An 18716-nucleotide genomic window follows, 5' to 3' on the forward strand; every position below is an offset into this window, starting at 1 on the left:
TCTCTCTCTCTCTCTCTCTCTCTCTCTCTCTCTCTCTCTCTCCATCCTGTAGGTAACCAGGTGAGCAGCAGGCTGATGAGCATGCGCAGCGCCAACGGTCTCCTGATGCTACCTCCAAAAACAGAGCAATACGTGGAGCTGCACAAGGGAGAGGTGGTCGACGTCATGGTTATCGGCCGGCTATGATGTCATCAAAGGGGGACGTTGAGATGGCTTCATAGAGAGAGGGGGTTCGAATGGGTGGTTCACGGTGCATGTCCACATATCATTGACTATTCTGTAATATGCAACGGCACAGCTAGTTTTTCTTGATTTGGATAACGTTGAGGTATAGTCAACATCTCCATCACAAACCTAGGTACATATGATACAAAAAAAAAATATGATTAATTTAAAAGATTATAATAGTATTTCAAACAAAGAAAATATAACTTTCAAAGAAAAAAATCTAATTATAAAAAGAGATTTATTCTGTAATATATTCTTATGATTATTCTTATGATTCTTCTTCTTACTCTCATTGTTAGATTGTAAGGCAACTTTGTTCCTTTCATTGCAATTGCTTTGTGTGTTCAATGCTAGACCTTATCAATAGCAGTAGCATTTTAATAGATCTGTAGGTGCCTGCCAGGACAAAAAAATAAGAAATATTATTTTCTAATTTTAGTGGGAAAAAAGTATCCTTTTTTTTTATATATCAAGAACAACCCTGAGGAAGACTCCAGATTTCCCACGGTGCTCGTGTAAGAGGAAGGAGGGGAGGGTTTAATCTAGGTCTATTTCCTCTGTGGTGTGTCGCTTTAACGGTGACACCACACACTTCTATTTTTCTCTCATTAGTATGCATCACAATGGCTTGACAAAGAGCTTTGCTTGTTGTTTATCTTGTGAGTCTTGTTTATGTGCGCAGTGCCAAATGCCTGGGCAGGGATAAGGGTGGTGCTGGAAGGGGGGGGGGGGGGGGGGGCAGTCATCCACCAACCTGCCCAGACCCTGAAGCTTCCTTATTTATCACCTGACCAGGTGCAACTCTGCCCCCGGGGAGCGTGGTTAACTGGGAAAAACAAAAACTGTATTTTATTTGATCGACTAAGAGAAAGAGGGAAAACACACAGAATAAAAGAAACAACTTCTTTAAGTGCTGACAGCCTTTTTAACTGACTTCACAAAAAATGTACAGAAAAAAATAATACGAAGATTAACCATATTGTACAGATATGTGACCAGCACTCTGAAGGAAATGACCAATATTGAAGCAATGAGGAGACATTGAACAACGCTGTACTATAGTACATTTTCTGTAATGATATGAAACTGATGAAAGAGACTACCATAATAAAAATCCTTGATCATTATGTAAAAAAAAAAAGTGATTGTTGGGTTTCCTTTTTTAAAATAAAATCTATTTAAAGGAAAAAAAATGTGATTTTTGTTCTTTGATGCACCTTGTTTGAGGGTGATCCAATAACATGATCAAGTTTATGACCAGTTCCTGTTTTCATAAAGTGGCTCAGAGTAGGAGTGCTGCCTTTTTACATTATATTGAATAGACAGGGTTGTAAATAAGAATGTGTTCTTAACTGACTTGCCTAGTTAAATAGAGGTTAAATAAAATAAGAAATTAAATCCTAGATCAGCAATGCTATTAGGTGAAATAAAAAAAATAAAAAATAAAAAAATGAACATGGGCCTTTAACCCTTAACTTCCTGCATCTTGAGGTAGCCTACGTGAAGAAGCCAATAGGCCATTGAAAGATCAAACCCTGAAAAGAGAAAGAGGTTATGTTTACACAACGAGGTTATGTATACACAAAGAGGTTATGTATACAGAAAGAGGTTATGTGTACACAAAGATGTTATGTGTACACAAAGAGGTTATGTATACACAAAGAGGTTATGTTTACACAAAGAGGTTATGTGTACACAAAGAGGTTATGTGTACACAAAGAGGTTATGTGTACACAAAGAGGTTATGTATACACAAAGATGTTATGTGTACACAAAGAGGTTATGTATACATAAAGAGGTTATGTATACACAAAGAGGTTATGGATACATAAAGAGGTTATGTGTACACAAAGAGGTTATGGATACACAAAGAGGTTATGTATACACAAAGATGTTATGTGTACACAAAGAGGTTATGTATACACAAAGATGTTATGTATACATACGTATGTATGTATAAATGTCACTGAGAGATTAGAGTTGATTACCCTCATAGAAAATAGAGTTGAAAATACTGAAGCTGTGCAAAAGCAAACAGATACTGTGCAGATGCCGCTGTCTGACTGTCCCTAGAATCATTAACACTAAAGTAACATATTTGTTAGCTTAGAAGCGCCAACTAGGGTCATTCTTTTTACTCCAAATTGGTAATGATTGCAAAGAGACACTGTCAAGAAGTAAGACTTTTTTATTTTCGTTAACCTTTTGTAACACAAGCCAATGGTTTGAGCTCCCCAAAATAAGCTTATTTTTTCCCACACATGTATAGTCAAATGTGATGTTGAATAGATATTTTGATACCGGTACAATCTAATTTGCCAACAATATGGTCACTGATGCAATCAGACTTTTCTGGCATTGCCTAGGCGTCCCAACTTCCGGTGAAGCTGGAGGGCGCGCAATTCAAATAAATAATCATAAATATTATGTATGTTAAACATTTCGGTACATATACAGTAAGTGTCTTATATAGGCTGAAAGCTTAAATTCTTGTTAATCTAACTGCACTGTCTGATTTACAGTAGCTATTACAGCGAAAACATGCCATGCGATTGTTTGAGGACGGCGCCCCACATCAAAATATTTTTCCACCAGCACAGGTTTCATAAATTCACAAATAGCGATTAAATATTTGCTTACTTTTTGAAAATCTTCCTCTGATTTGTCATCCAAAAGGTCCAATCTATAACATGTAGTGTTGTTTTGTTAGATAAAATCCTTCTTTATATCCCAAAAAGTCTGTTTAGTTGGAGCCATCGATTTGAGTAATCCACTCGTTCAACATGCTGAGAAAGGAATCCGAAAATATACCCCTCAAGTTTGTTTCATCAAGTCAAAATAAGTTTATATTTACTCCTCAGATACTCTAAAATGTAATCAAACTATAATATTTCTTACAGAAAGAAGTATGTTCAATAGGATTCCGATTTTAGCAGGTGCGTCCTCTCTTCATGGCGCGCGCAAACACGAATTTCCAAGACTGTGTCCCTGTACTAAAACTGATATTTCTTATTCGTTTTTGAAATTACAAGCCTGAAACCTTGAACATAGACTGCTGACACCCTGTGGAAGGGAGTTAATTTTCAGTATGACCTTATACTTGCCATTGTAAGAGGATGGTCTCTCAAAAGAAAATCATGTTGGTTTTTCTTTGGATTTTCTCCTACCATATCTATTGTGTTATATTCTCCTACATTGTTTTAACATTTCTACAAACCTCAAAGTGTTTTCTTTCCAATGGTACCAATTCATGCAAAATTTTACGACTAACTAATGAAAGAATTTGCATAAAATGTATTATCTCTTGTTGAATGACAAGAATCCCGTACATAGTTTCCACTCCTACTAGGAGTAGTACAATCACCCACAAAGATGCATAGACTTCGGCTACCGAACTTCGACTTGCCTCAAGAAAAAATATTGTGCGCTCCAACAGCTGAAAAAAACTGCCGAACACCAAAACGTCACAAAATGTTGTTATAATATACAGTGCCTTCTGTAAGTATTCAGATCCCTTGACTTTTACCACATTTTGTGACATTACAGCCTTATTCTAAAATCTATTTAAAAAAAAAAAAAAAAAAAAAAAATCCCTCTTCAATCTACACACATTAACCCATAATGACAAAGCAAAAACAGGTTTTCAGAAATGTTTGCTAATTTGTCCCGAAGCCACTCCGGCGTTGTCTCGGCTGTGTGCTTAGTGTCGTTGTCCTGTTGGAAGGTGAACCTTCTCCCCAGTCTGAGGTCCTGAGTGCTCTGGAGCAGGTTTTCATCAAGGACCTCTCTGTACTTTGCTCCGTTCATCTTTGCCTCGATCCTGACTAGTCTCCCAGTCCCTGCCTCTGAATAACATCCCCACAGCATGATGCTGCCACCACCATGCTTCACAGTAGGGATGGTGCCAGGTTTCCTCCAGATGTGACGCTTGGCATTCAGACCAAAGAGTTCAATCTTAGTTTCATCGGACCAGAGAATCTTGTTTCTCATGGTCTGGGTCTTTAGGTGCCTTTTGGCAAACTCCAAGCGGACTGTCATGTGCCTTTTACTGAGGAGTGGCATCTGTCTGGCCACTCTACCATAAAGGCCTGATTGGTGGAGTGCTGCAGAGATGGTTGTCCTTCTGGAAGGTTCTCCCATCTCCACAGAGGAACTCTAGAGCTTTGTCAGAGTGACCATTGAGTTCTTGGTCACCTCCCTGACCAAGGCCCTTCTCCCCCGATTGCTCAGTTTGGCCAGGCGGCCAGCTCTAGGAAGAGCCTTGGTGGTACCACATCTCTTCCATTTAAGAATGATGGAGGCCACTGTGTTCTTCTGGACCTTCAATGCTACAGAATTCTTTTGTACCCTTCCCCAGATCTGTGCCTCAACACAATCCTGTCGGAACTCTACGGACAATTTCTTGGACCTCATGGCTTGGTTTTTGCTCTGACATGCACTGTCAGCTGACCTTATATAGACAGGTGTGTGCCTTTACAAGTTATGTCCAATCAATTGAATTTACCACCGGTGGACTCCAATCAAGTTGTAGAAACATCTCAAGGATGATCAATGGAAACAGGATGCACTTGAGCTCAATTTCGAGTTTCATAGCAAATGGTCTAAATACTTATGTAAATAAGGTATGTTTTTTTGGTTTTATTAATTTGTAAAAATTTCTAAAAGCCTGTTTTCACTTTGTCATTATGGGGTATTGTGTGTAGATTGCTGAAATATAAGCTATATTTAATCAATTTTAGAATAACGTTGTAACGTAACAAAATGTGGAACAAGTCAAGGGGTCCGAATACTTTCCGAAAGCACTGTATTTGCTAACTGTTCCAACTGGGAAGCATGCGACAGGCTTAACCCAGATAGCAAAACCTTTCCTTCCAATTGCTGTTTGGCGGATACTACCTTACATTCTGTCAAACAGTCTTGCGATCACCACAACCTGGACTGGGGCAGGGGATAAGGCCTGTTTCAGACACTTGTTTCTGAAGACCATTCTTCACAGTAAGTTTTGATATTATGAAATGTGTTACACTTGTTTTCTCTACATTTTAAGTTAATTCTTAAACTCATGTGTAAGACCATGTACGATTCAAATGTAACTCAATGTTCTTTCTTTGTATATAGGAGCCATTCTGAAGAACTCGGCAACCCGGGATGCCATGGTTGAGGGGTCCAGATTCAGGTCACCCGTTACCTGAAAGGCGCCTCCGGTTGAAGGCGGGAGGCTGAGGCGCACAGAGGAAAGGCATCCGCTGCAGTGAGTGTCAATGTCAAGTCTCGGACCACCTGTCTCAAAACCAGCCTCTACCCGCAAGCCCCAGAGCTGTTCCAACAGCTGAACCCTGGGCTGACTCCTGCACCCTACCACACACTTACCATTTATTCATATTCTGTACACACTGAAATCAGTTTTGTCTACAGGACCAATGCAGTAGTTATGTCACCATATTTCACTTCTCATGTATATACTTTCAAAAAAAATGATGCAGTTATTACACTCACTATGCACATGGGAAAACAATGTCCTACTATATCCCTATAGGCCATTTTTTAATATATTATTTTTATTTGTATCTTATTTTCTTTTATCTGCATGCCTCTTGTACTTGATTTTGATTATTTTGTATTTTTATATTAGTACGTTATACACTGAGTACACTGGGGGCTGCTGAGGGCAGGACGGCTCATAATAATGGCCGGAACAGAGCAAATGGAAATGGAAATGTGTTTGATGTATTTGTTACCATTCCACTAATTCCGCTCCAGTTGTTATCACGAGCCCGTCCTCCCCAATTAAGGTGCCACCAACCTCATGTGACTGAGTATACAAAACATTAAGGACACCTACTATTTCCATGACATAGACTGACCAGGCTAATCCAGGTGAAAGCTATGATCCCTTATAGATGTCCCTTATAAATCCACTTCAATCAGTGTAGATGAAGGGGAGGAGGCAAGTTAAAGAAGGATTTCTAAGTCTTGAGACAATTGACACATGGATTGGGTATGTGTGCCTTTCAGAGGGTGAACGGGAAGACAAAATATTTAAGTGTCTTTGAACGGGGTATGGTAGTAGGTGCCAGGCGCACTGGTTTGTATCAAGAACTGAAGTGCTGCTGGGTTTTTCACGCTCAACAGTTTCCTGTGTGTATCAAGAATGGTCCACCACCCAAAGGACATCCAGCCAACTTGACACAACTGTGGGAAGCATTGGCGTCAACATGGGCCAGCATCACTGTGGAACGCTTTCGATACCTTGTAGCGTATTAGAAAGGTGTCCTTAATGTTTTGTACACTCAGTGGATATGTGTTACTTATTTGATTACTGCCACATTTGTCGCCATTGAACTGTGTGAGAAGCCTGCAAGTAGGGCAATAACAATGAATAAGTAGCTGCATAATTGCACACCCAACTCACTCAGGTGCTTCGCTATATCATATTTGACATTGTCCGTAATCTTGAGTTCAGTTGCACACAAAAAATCATACAATGATGGAAAGACATGTGTGTTGTCCTTGTTATTGCAGACAGAGAAGAGCTCCAACTTCTTAATCATAGCCTCAATTTTGTCTCGCACATTGAACATAGTTGCGGAGAGTCCCTGTAATCCTAGATTCAGATCATTCAGGCGAGAAAAAACATCACCTAGGGTACCTGTATTTGACAGTGTTGTTATTTCGCTGAACACAAGATGGTTTAATTGTATTTTTAGCAGTGAAATGAGGTTACTCGGGCGATTTTTAAAAAACTCACCCAAATGTATAGCCTCGTTGGAAAAATATAAATGGACTGTTTGAAAATGTGAAGAAGAAGAAAAAAATATGATCTATATTTAAAAAAAATGTGAATCACATTTTTATTTGGCGTACCTCTGATGGCATTGCTCCAGTTTGGGAATACCTGGTCTAGGTTATATCAGCTGTGTCGGTGAACCGCTTCTGAACTGCCTGACACAGAGAGCACAGCATGATCAGAGGTGAGAGGTCACTTGGTCGGGGTCAACAGGAAGTATTATTAAAAAGATGCTTTACATTGAACTACAGATAGATACAGTGGGGAGAACAAGTATTTGATACACTGCCGATTTTGCAGGTTTTCCTACTTACAAAGCATGTAGAGGTCTGTAATTTTTATCATAGGTACACTTCAACTGTGAGAGACGGAATCTAAAACAAAAATCCAGAAAATCACATTGTATGATTTTTAAGTATAAATTTGCATTTTATTGCATGACAAGTATTTGACAGCGGGTTCTCCCTACTGTGGGTTCTCCCCACTGTGGGTTCTCCCCACTCCCCACTGTATGTAGCAGTCCCAGAGTGCATTTCACCTCCTGATGATTATGATGACTGGCAGTGTTAGCATGATTAATCCTTGTTTTTTTAAATTCTCTCTCTCCATCTGTCTGTCATCCGTAGGTATTTTTTGATGTGAGAGACAATGCCAACCCCCCAGTCCCTTCATCGCCACTTCCCCCAACTGGGGGCCCGAGGCTGGTTAGGAGACACCGTTAGAGACACACTTATGCAACTTTGAGGACCTGAGAATATGAAGTTTAGTATCACTGTAAGTCATTAATCATATGCGTTCTTCCCTAGTAGCACTGTAAGTCATTAATCATATGCGTTCTTCCCTTGTATCACTGTAATTCATTAATCATATGTGTTCTTCCCTAGTATCACTGTAAGTCATTAATCATATGCGTTCTTCCCTAGTATCACTGTAATTCATTAATCATATGCGTTCTTCCCTAGTATCACTGTAAGTCATTAATCATATGCGTTCTTCCCTTGTATCACTGTAATTCATTAATCATATGCGTTCTTCCCTAGTATCACTGTAAGTCATTAATCATATGTGTTCTTCCCTAGTATCACTGTAAGTCATTAATCATATGCGTTCTTCCCTAGTAGCACTGTAAGTCATTAATCATATGCGTTCTTCCCTAGTATCACTGTAAGTCATTAATCATATGCGTTCTTCCCTAGTATCACTGTAATTCATTAATCATATGTGTTCTTCCCTAGTAGCACTGTAAGTCATTAATCATATGTGTTCTTCCCTAGTATCACTGTAAGTCATTAATCATATGCGTTCTTCCCTAGTATCACTGTAATTCATTAATCATATGCGTTCTTCCCTAGTATCACTGTAAGTCATTAATCATATGCGTTCTTCCCTTGTATCACTGTAATTCATTAATCATATGCGTTCTTCCCTAGTATCACTAAGTCATTAATCATATGCGTTCTTCCCTAGTATCACTGTAATTCATTAATCATATGTGTTCTTCCCTAGTAGCACTGTAAGTCATTAATCATATGTGTTCTTCCCTAGTATCACTGTAAGTCATTAATCATATGCGTTCTTCCCTTGTATCACTGTAATTCATTAATCATATGCGTTCTTCCCTAGTATTACTGTAAGTCATTAATCATATGCGTTCTTCCCTAGTATCACTGTAATTCATTAATCATATGTGTTTTTCCCTAGTATCACGGTAAGTCATTAATCATATGTGTTCTTCCCTAGTATCACTGTAAGTCATTAATCATATGCGTTCTTCCCTTGTATCACTGTAATTCATTAATCATATGCGTTCTTCCCTAGTATCACTGTAAGTCATTAAACCTCTAACGAGTCACAAACCCGGATCCGGGATCCCCCCCATCAAGAAAGCTGACTAGCATAGCCTAGCCTAAAGCCACAGGGATATCATAAAATAAAATGTTCATGAAATCACAAGTCCAAGACACCAAATGAAAGATGCACATCTTGTGAATCCAGCCATAATTTCTGATTTTTAAAACGTTTTACAGGGAAGACACAATATGTAAATCTATTAGCTAACCCCGTGGCAAAAGACACAACTTTTTTTGACAGTCCTATAACATCATATTACACAATACATATATTGTTTGTTCGAAAATGTGCATATTAGCGGCACAAATCGTGGTTATACAATGAGAATAGTAGCCACGCTGCAAAGAAAATGTCGGGAGAAATCTTGGGAGAGGCACCTAATCTAATCAATAACTAATCATTAACTTGACTACAAAATACAGGTTGGACAGCAAATGAAAGATACATTAGTTCTTAATGCAACCGCTGTGTTAGATTTTTAAAATTAACGTTACTACGACATACAGCGTGCGTTAAAGCGAGACCGCACCGAAATTAATGGCGGAATAGTAGTTTAACATTTTTCAACAGACCAACGAATTAACATCATAAATAGTTCTTACTTTTTGATGAGCTTCCATCAGAATCTTGGGCAAGTTGTCCTTTGTCCAGAAGAATCGTTGCTCGGTTGTAGATTGTCGCCTTCAACTTTGGAATTAGCAGTAAACATTAGCCATGTGGCGAAGACGTGTCCAACTCACTATAACGCAGCACAAAGAAATATCCGAAAATCGCAATATACTGATATAAACTGATATAACTCGGTTTAAAATAACTACATTATGATGTCTTTAACACCTATATCGAATAAAATCAGAGCCGGATATATCTAAGGACTATAACGAGAGCTTTCCAGAACGCCATCCTGAGGTCTGTCTTGCGCCATGACGAATGTTGAAAAGAGTGCACCCCACGTTCCAAGACCCTTTATATGGCCTCAGATCTGCCTAGCAACACCATTCCAATTCTCACTGCTTGCTGACATCTAGGGGAAGGCGTATGCAGTGCATGTCGACCAATAGAATACATGCAAATTAATAAACTGACCCTGGAACAGACTACCTGATTTCAGATTTCTCACTTCCTGACAGGAAGTTTGCTCCAACTTGAGTTCTGTTTTACTCAGATATAATTCAAACGGTTTTAGAAACTAGAGAGTGTTTTCTATCCAATAGTAATAATAATATGCATATTGTACGAGCAAGAATTGAGTATGAGGCAGTTTAATTTGGGAACGGATTTTTACAAAGTGAAAACAGCACCCCCATATTGACAAGAAGTTAATCATATGCGTTCTTCCCTAGTATCACTGTAATTCATTAATCATATGCGTTCTTCCCTAGTATCACTGTAAGTCATTAATCATATGCGTTCTTCCCTAGTATCACTGTAAGTCATTAATCATATGCGTTCTTCCCTAGTAGCACTGTAAGACATTAATCATATGCGTTCTTCCCTAGTAGCACTGTAAGACATTAATCATATGCGTTCTTCCCTAGTATCACTGTAAGTCATTAATCATATGCGTTCTTCCCTAGTATCACTGTAAGTCATTAATCATATGCGTTCTTCCCTAGTATCACTGTAAGTCATTAATCATATGCGTTCTTCCCTAGTATCACTGTAAGTCATTAATCATATGCGTTCTTCCCTAGTAGCACTGTAAGTCATTAATCATATGCGTTCTTCCCTAGTATCACTGTAATTCATTAATCATATGTGTTCTTCCCTAGTAGCACTGTAAGTCATTAATCATATGTGTTCTTCCCTAGTATCACTGTAAGTCATTAATCATATGCGTTCTTCCCTAGTATCACTGTAAGTCATTAATCATATGCGTTCTTCCCTAGTATCACTGTAAGTCATTAATCATATGCGTTCTTCCCTAGTATCACTGTAAGTCATTAATCATATGCGTTCTTCCCTAGTAGCACTGTAAGTTATTAATCATATGTGTTCTTCCCTAGTATCACTGTAAGTCATTAATCATATGCGTTCTTCCCTAGTATCACTGTAAGTCATTAATCATATGCGTTCTTCCCTAGTATCACTGTAAGTCATTAATCATATGCGTTCTTCCCTGCTCCTCTGTTCTTATCTCTTTCCCTTCCTGTCTTTGACACTCTTTCTCACACCTCGTCTTTTTTCCTCTGTTTTTATAGTGCACACCAGATGTGCATTGAAGTACAGATTGAACTTGTATTCATAATTTAATATTATAATATTTATATTACATGTATTATGTATTTATAACACTTGGATAATGAACTTCTTTTAGTAAAGAATTCTCGACTGGAATTGGTTCTCATTCTCTGCTGGTTGAAATGAAGTCTCTAATTTGATGAAATACTACACCTATCCTGTGTCCTCAGATCAATGGAGATTGAGGAAATTAGATATTGAGATGCACCTGTTTAGAGTGTTTACATGATGCATAAGAAGTGTAGTGTACTGTTTTTTAAAATTATGGTTCTGTATATATGAATTACAAATCAGCCTTTAACTAGTTAAATCATGTGTTCCAGTCTATTGCAGAGTTCAATGTGCCCCAGGATCAGGATTGGTAAACACTGTTGAAGTGTATAATTGTAATACATACATGCAGACACAGCATCATTTAAACACTGGAGTTTGATACTCCTGGTATTGGATATGACTGAAAAAGAATGTCTCACAGACATTCATACCTGAACCACACCTTTATTTGCCAACGTAGAGTACATGATCAGTGAATATATTCAATGTACAGGCTACAATGTGGGGGAACTCATGCTTGGAAATAACTACATGTATATATCACTTGCATCCTTGGCACAATAAAGTTAAATTATATTCTCCTCAATCCATAGGCTTCATTGATGCCATTTAAAGTCAATACAACCGGCCTTGATAGCTGAGGTTCATAGTTAGCTAGCTAATGTTGATTTTATAAGATTGACATGTAACAGTCATGGGTGTAACAGTCATGTGTGTAACAGTCATTTTCTGCAATTTCTCGGGGATTAATGATTAACTGGTGGAAGCAATTAAAACCACTGTTCTGAACTCATATTTATACCAAACGTTTTAGGGTCCATACACAGATCGGCTAAATAGCTAGCGACATCCATAGGCATACAGGTATTTTTATAATCCACTACACAACGAGCAAGGAAATAGTTAGCTAGCTACGTTACTTCAACGGCAATGCATGGTAAATATCAAATATCAAATAACACACTTATTTTGAAGTGCATTTAGAGTGCAGTATAACTGCAGTTCAACAGACGTGTTTATTTATTTAACCTTTATTTAACCAGTTAGGCTAGTTGAGAACAAGTACACTGCAGTTATTCTGAAATGCTTGTGTCCAAAATACTACCATCAACTGTAGTTACTGCACTTTTTGCTGCAGTTTAAAAACGGCAATCTTTTTTGTAAGGTTTTAGCTAGCTAGACTCGTTACATCCACTGTTTCATAAGACCACAGCCTGGTTTTCTGGCTTTGTCAGGAGTGCCACCCCCTAGTGTACGTGGGCGGTGAGGCGATGGGCAAAAAAGCTGTCGCACCGCGCGACCACCTTTTGCGGGATGCCGGACTCCAGAGTGCTCATTGCTAACAGGGTTGTGCTCATTGCTAACAGGGTTGTAGGCCTATGCAACATGTATTGTTTTTCATTTCTCCGTATTAACACATAAATCATGGTAAATTGTTTTTTGTCGGTAACAAGACAAAGTCCTTACATTTCAGAAGGATAGAAAAATGTTTTCGAAATTATGACATTTTTGATCGCTTGTCAATTTTAGGGTTAATTGCGTCCTTTTTTTCATTAACTTTTAATGCGCACGGCAGGTGAAGTAACTATAATTCTACTAGTCACATATGATCGTGAGGTGCACATTGTACAGTCTATTCTCCATAACTCCACTAATTATCACCAAAGTCGTGTTTAAAAAAAAATATTTATCCTATATATTGGCTTTGTATATCCAGCTAAAAGTAGTTCACTATTTGTGGAATAGGATGTGAAGTTATCACATGCTATTGAAAGACGAACACTCGCTCATGACCATTGACATTGTAAACTAATTGGCGCCGTGGAGTTGCCTGGGAGATGCTCAAACATCATGCGCAGTTACACTGCAATGATGCAAGCTGTCCCAACTCACCACAGACCCGCTAAGTACGATCAACCAGCAAGAAGAATAAAGACGATACGGCTACGCTCATCTTGAACATGTTTTGTGGGCAATAGAACAGGTATTTTAGAACCATTGCGTATTACGGGATTACTTCTTTTTTTTTAAGACTTGGAAGCGGTGAGTAGACTTCTTAGACTTAAGACGGTTGAGTCCGATCCTATTGTCTAGAAACATTCATTGAATACTAAGATCGCCAACAGTATCAGTGCACTCTTTGTGTGTATAATGACCATCTCGCGGTTGGTATTTGAACTTTTCTATTAAAGCAATCACAAACACCAAAATCACAAGCCTACAACTGCATCAATTTAACTTATATCAAATTGTGCTGTATTTCACACGTTAAAGTTGATGTTTATCACAATTAAAACAGGACAGATCTGCACTCCAATGTGAGGCTATATTTGTCGTAGTGCTGCTATCCATGGAAGGAGAACCTTTTGCTTCCTGTAGTAGCCCCGCTATTTGAACATGTTGAATAGACATTTAACAAAAGCTTTAGCCAGCAGTGAAAGCTCTCGGTTGTCGAAGTAACTCTAAGAATGACTTATTTTAACTAGGAAAACATGGCTGTTCTTCTGTAGCCTAAATTAATTATATAGATACATTTCTATGTATCTACATTTCAGAGGCCAACGTTGAAAACCTTTCCTTTTTCGTCACCCTTTTGACTCATGAGTCCACCTGACATTTAAAGCCATTTAAAACAGACTTAAACAATTGACTCCGGGGCATGAGTGATTAGTCACTCTGACAAGTAGCCTAGCCACCAGCTGTAAGGAACAGTATTTAATTAGCCACCAATTTGAACCTGTTTTCCCAAAGGAGCCCCTCTTATCAACGTCTTCCTCAATTAATCAGTTAGCTAGGAGCTAGTGTAATTACAGCCACAGATGAGCCCAGAGCCATGCGGTCTAGTCTAGGGCCTACTGTTGGTGAACTCATTTTCTACTCTTATAAATTATATGAGTGAAGATAATCAAATGTATGCCTACATTTAGGATAAAGTTACCCCCACAAAGGGTGTGTATGTGTGCGTGTTTGTGTGCTCGCCTGCATATGCATGTAAGTGGCTGTGTGTGTGTGTACGTTCAAAGCTTAATTCACACAAAGTAATCTCATCAGAACCAATGCCAGCTCCCATGGTCTCTACTCAGTGTCATGCTGCTGACAGAGCTGAAGCCTGGAGGACTACATTAGACCATGAGATTCTTCCTCCCCAGGCTTAACCAAACCCACAGGAGAGGAACAGATGGTGTTGGTGGTTCACTGTGGCTGTCTGTACTGTTTGTCAGCCTCGCTGTGCTCTAAACAGTGCTAAATGCCCAGATACGGGAGGGGGAGAAGAGAGCTAGGGTATTAGAGGGGGGGGGGGGAGTAGACCTGCCAGACATGATTAGCTGGTACCGGGGGTGAGGGGGTTAGGGTTGCCATGTGTGTTTGTCGTGGCTGGCTGCCTCTCTCTGACAGAAGGAACTTCAGAGGTGTCTGTCCAAGAAAAGCTGAGAACTGCCCCAAAGAAATCTTGAATTTTTACATTGATGACATGCTCATGTTATTTTCTGTTACTGAGTTTCCTTTGTCATTCATGTTAGTTCTTGACAATACTGTTTTGCTTAATTTGTTGTGTTTTCCAGTTCCCCTGCAGCATCAGGTCTGACTGGGTCTTGATTGGGTGGGGTGGACATTTTGAGAGCCAGCTGATGTTTGTCTATTGAAACACCCCATACACTCCCTGAGTAACATTCCTAGCCTTTTGCTTCTCATTTCTACTGTCCCTAACCAGACAAAACTTCCCCTTTGTGAGAACGTTTTCCTTGCATCTTGAAATGCATATAATCCTCACACAAAAAAAGTGCTTGCTCCTCATCCTTTGTCTCTTTCTGAAGAAAGAAACATTTATACAATTTGGCCTTTAAAAAAAACGTTGCAAGCTCAGTTTCCCTTGAGTATACACACCAGCTCACTTTATTTCCCTAGTGAACATCTAATATACAATCGTATAGTTGGTTAATCCAGATTAATACTGGGTAACATCCTTAAAATAGATTGTAATCCACAGCAGCAATGGCAGATCAGGTTGGTTGTATACTCGTAATATACCGGTTCTGGTTGAATGCATTATGATGCACTTCCTGTCACATTTTATATCCCTGTTTTGGCTGTAGATGAATAGAATCAGCCTGAAGGAGCCAGGGAGCAGAGATGTAAGTGGTGGTGGTGGTGGTGGGGGGGGTAGGTAATTAGATGACAGAGAGATATTCAGGCTAGGACAGGTGGGGACAGAGTGACAGACAAAGGGGTGGATGGGTCTGCTGGACTCAAGGGATTGCAGCAGGAAAGTGAGGGCAGGCCAGGGAGGTTGCCGTGTGAGGAGTTAGGTTAGATTAGCTCTTCTGTTGATTGTAAACTAGGAGGGGGGAGGATAAAATGGTGGTTAGGTATATAGTAGGTAGTTCTGGTAGTAATGTATATACTAGGTGGTTCTACTAGTAAGGTATATACTAGATGTGATGGGTCATCAAAGATCAAGGTGAGGTAACCAGGTTGGTTATTACTGTCTGGACCTTTAGGCGTAAATATATTGGACTAATGTACCATGTGCAAAATTTTACATCAGAACATGTTAAAGTACTGTATGAATAGTGTATATCAGGCCTCTCAAACTCATTTTGCCCAGGGGCCAAATTATGTGTTCACCGAGGTCCGGAGGGCTGTGGTGTGTTGCTGTGCCTTGGTTCTGGTAGTAAAGTCTGGAGGGCTGTGGTGTATTTCTTTGCCTTGGTTCTGGTAGTAAAGTCCGGAGGGCTGTGGTGTATTTCTTTGCCTTGGTTCTGGTAGTAAAGTCTGGAGGGCTGTGGTGTATTTCTTTGCCTTGGTTCTGGTAGTAAGGTCCGGAGGGCTGTGGTGTAATTCTTTGCCTTGGTTCTGGTAGTATGGTCCTGAGGGCTGTGGTGTAATTCTTTGCCTTGGTTCTGGTAGTAAAGTCTGGAGGGCTGTGGAGTAATTCTTTGCCTTGGTTCTGGTAGTAAGGTCCGGAGGGCTGTGGTGTAATTCTTTGCCTTGGTTCTGATAGTAAGGTCCGGAGGGCTGTGGTGTAATTATTTGCCTTGGTTCTGGTAGTAAGGTCCGGAGGGCTGTGGTGTAATTCTTTGCCTTGGTTCTGGTAGTAAGGTCCGGAGGGCTGTGGTGTAATTCTTTGCCTTGGTTCTGGTAGTAAGGTCCAGAGGGCTGTGGTGTAATTCTTTGCCTTGGTTCTGGTAGTAAGGTCTGGAAGGCTGTGGTGTATTTCTTTGCCTTGGTTCTGGTAGTAAGGTCCGGAGGGCTGTGGTGTCATTCTTTGCCGCCAAAATGGGCAGAAACAGTAGACGATGCAGTACACAGTATTTACTATGACAGCTGCGGTTCGCGACCGCGTACTGTATCGTCTACTGAGACCCCTGGAGTACATAACCAATATATTGTGGCTGTAATAATGAATAGTGTAAATTTGATAAGGAGGTAAACGGTGGAAGTCTCATCACATTTCATAGGCCTAGCTAGCTAGCTATCACAAGACTTCACATTATGGCTCACAAGACTAGAACAGTGGTAATGTAGCTGCTCCATCCTAACCCTGCTTATGCATTTCAGAACCTGCTCACCACCTGAAGACAACTGTCCCAGTTGAAGTGCTATGGCCCCTGCTGAAGTGAAGAGTCCTAGCCTCAGGCCTTCATAGTGGACATTGCCCTATCAACACACACAGGTGTAGGCCAGGGTCAGGCTCCCGGAGCAGGGATGATCACTTCTCACCAGAATGGAGGACCCGGATATGTAACAGAGGACCCAATGGGGCCTGTAAATGGCACGGAGGGTCCTGGGAGTGGAGCCAAGCTGCAGCAGAGAGAGAGGGCTGTGGATTTCCCCCCTGGGGACAGGGTGGTGGGGACTGTTAGCAGCATGGTGCAGGGTTCCCGCTGCAGCGCCCAGATGGAGAGGATGCAGCAGTACCAGGAAGAGCTGAGGAGGAAGCGGGAGGAGGACACCAACAAAGGGAAGCATGACATCGATCTCAACGCCTCGCTCAGGCTCAAGAAGTTGGCCCAGAACCCAGCCAAGACGGGTATCGACAACCCCACGTTCGAAGAGCCTGAGGCAGGCAAAGAGACCAAGGATGGGAGCCCCCTGCCTGGTGGGGACACGGCTGCGGGTGAGTAGAATCATGAGTTAATGAAGGGAGGGGGAGGCGAGGGGGAGGCGAGGGTGAGAGGGGATGGGGGAGGCGAGGGTGAGAGGGGATGGGGTAAAGAGGGGGAGGCGAGGGTGAGAGGGGATGGGGTAAAGAGGGGGAGAGGGGATGGGGTAAAGAGGGGGAGGCGAGGGTGAGAGGGGATGGGGTAAAGAGGGGGAGGCGAGGGTGAGAGGGGATGGGGTAAAGAGGGGGAGGCGAGGGTGAGAGGGGATGGGGTAAAGAGGGGGAGGCGAGGGTGAGAGGGGATGGGGTAAAGAGGGGGAGGCGAGGGTGAGAGGGGATGGGGTAAAGAGGGGGAGGCGAGGGTGAGAGGGGATGGGGTAAAGAGGGGGAGGCGAGGGTGAGAGGGGATGGGGTAAAGAGGGGGAGGCGAGGGTGAGAGGGGATGGGGTAAAGAGGGGGAGGCGAGGGTGAGAGGGGATGGGGTAAAGAGGGGGAGGCGAGGGTGAGAGGGGATGGGGTAAAGAGGGGGAGGGGTACCTCTGTGAGAAGAACAATAGAGGTGTTGGGAACTATCATAATGATTCTGTGAAACAAAGGAGTCAGAACAGTGTGCAAGGAAAGGGCTGAGCCAGGGTCATTGATGGAGTGAGGATGGGAGATTAAAAGTGAATGTCAATGGAAAGGCTCCCTCCATTTAGTCACATGGAAGTCACTCACTCCCCTCACCTCTGGTAAAGAGGATGGATCCATTTGGAGTGAAACACTTCTGTTTGGAAGTCAATTTTTCAGAGGTATTCTCATTCTGGCATTGCACATGTAGGCCTGAAATATATCTGTTTATATATCTGTTTCATTGGAGGGTGATTGTAAATCATGTGAAGGTGGTATAAGATGGCGCCGATAGATATGGCGGCTCTGATTCTAGCTCCTAAGCAACTTTGCAGTATTTTTTGTTTGTTTTGTTATTTCTTACATTATTAGCCCAGAATTGTTTGTGTTATTACATACAGCCGGAAATAACTTTTGGATATCAGAGCGGTGGTAACTCACCAGCATTACAACCAGCAATACAACTGTCCTGAATTGTATCCTTTGTTCGTACCCCCCAGGGCAATTTAACTTATTCCAGAGGCTGCTCCAAAACACCGCTGGCGGAGAAGAGGTATTTGGAGTGGACTATTATTAGCCTAGTCCGACTCAGGAGGCGTGCACACCATCCACCGCTTCCGAGTATATTACTCGCTAATGTTCAGTCTTTCGATAATAAAGTAGACGAGCTCAGGGTGAGGATCTCCTTCCAGAGAGACATCAGGTATTGTAACATACTCAGTTTCACGGAAACATGGCTCTCTCGAGATATTCTATCTCTGTACGTACATCCATCTGGATTCTCAGTACATCGCGCAGACAGGAATTAAGTTCTCTCAGGGAAGAAGAAAGGCAGGTTAATCA

At 41.1% G+C, this 18716-nt stretch overlaps 2 protein-coding genes across 7 annotated transcripts in view; both read left to right on the forward strand.

Annotated features, from left to right (window-relative positions):
- LOC129825462 (gephyrin) overlaps positions 1-959 on the forward strand; it is a 190288-nt gene extending 189329 nt beyond the window's left edge. For all 5 annotated transcript variants that reach the window (XM_055885573.1, XM_055885574.1, XM_055885575.1 and 2 more), the window contains one exon: positions 53-959. In XM_055885573.1, coding sequence (XP_055741548.1) covers positions 53-186 — 134 coding nt within the window. In that variant the 3' untranslated portion in view covers positions 187-959. The remainder of the gene's footprint in view (positions 1-52) is intronic.
- Positions 960-12754: 11795 nt separating this feature from the next.
- The window catches only part of LOC129825463 (protein PALS1-like), a 29172-nt gene continuing 23210 nt past the window's right edge, over positions 12755-18716 (forward strand). The window contains exons 1-2 of one of the 2 annotated variants that reach the window (XM_055885579.1): positions 12755-13204; positions 16721-17279. In XM_055885579.1, coding sequence (XP_055741554.1) covers positions 16868-17279 — 412 coding nt within the window. In that variant the 5' untranslated portion in view covers positions 12755-13204; positions 16721-16867. The remainder of the gene's footprint in view (positions 13205-16720; positions 17280-18716) is intronic. The other variant, XM_055885580.1, reaches the window with a different exon arrangement.

The sequence above is a fragment of the Salvelinus fontinalis genome, chromosome 27 (assembly GCF_029448725.1).
Source record: "Salvelinus fontinalis isolate EN_2023a chromosome 27, ASM2944872v1, whole genome shotgun sequence".
Lineage (NCBI taxonomy): Eukaryota > Metazoa > Chordata > Actinopteri > Salmoniformes > Salmonidae > Salvelinus > Salvelinus fontinalis.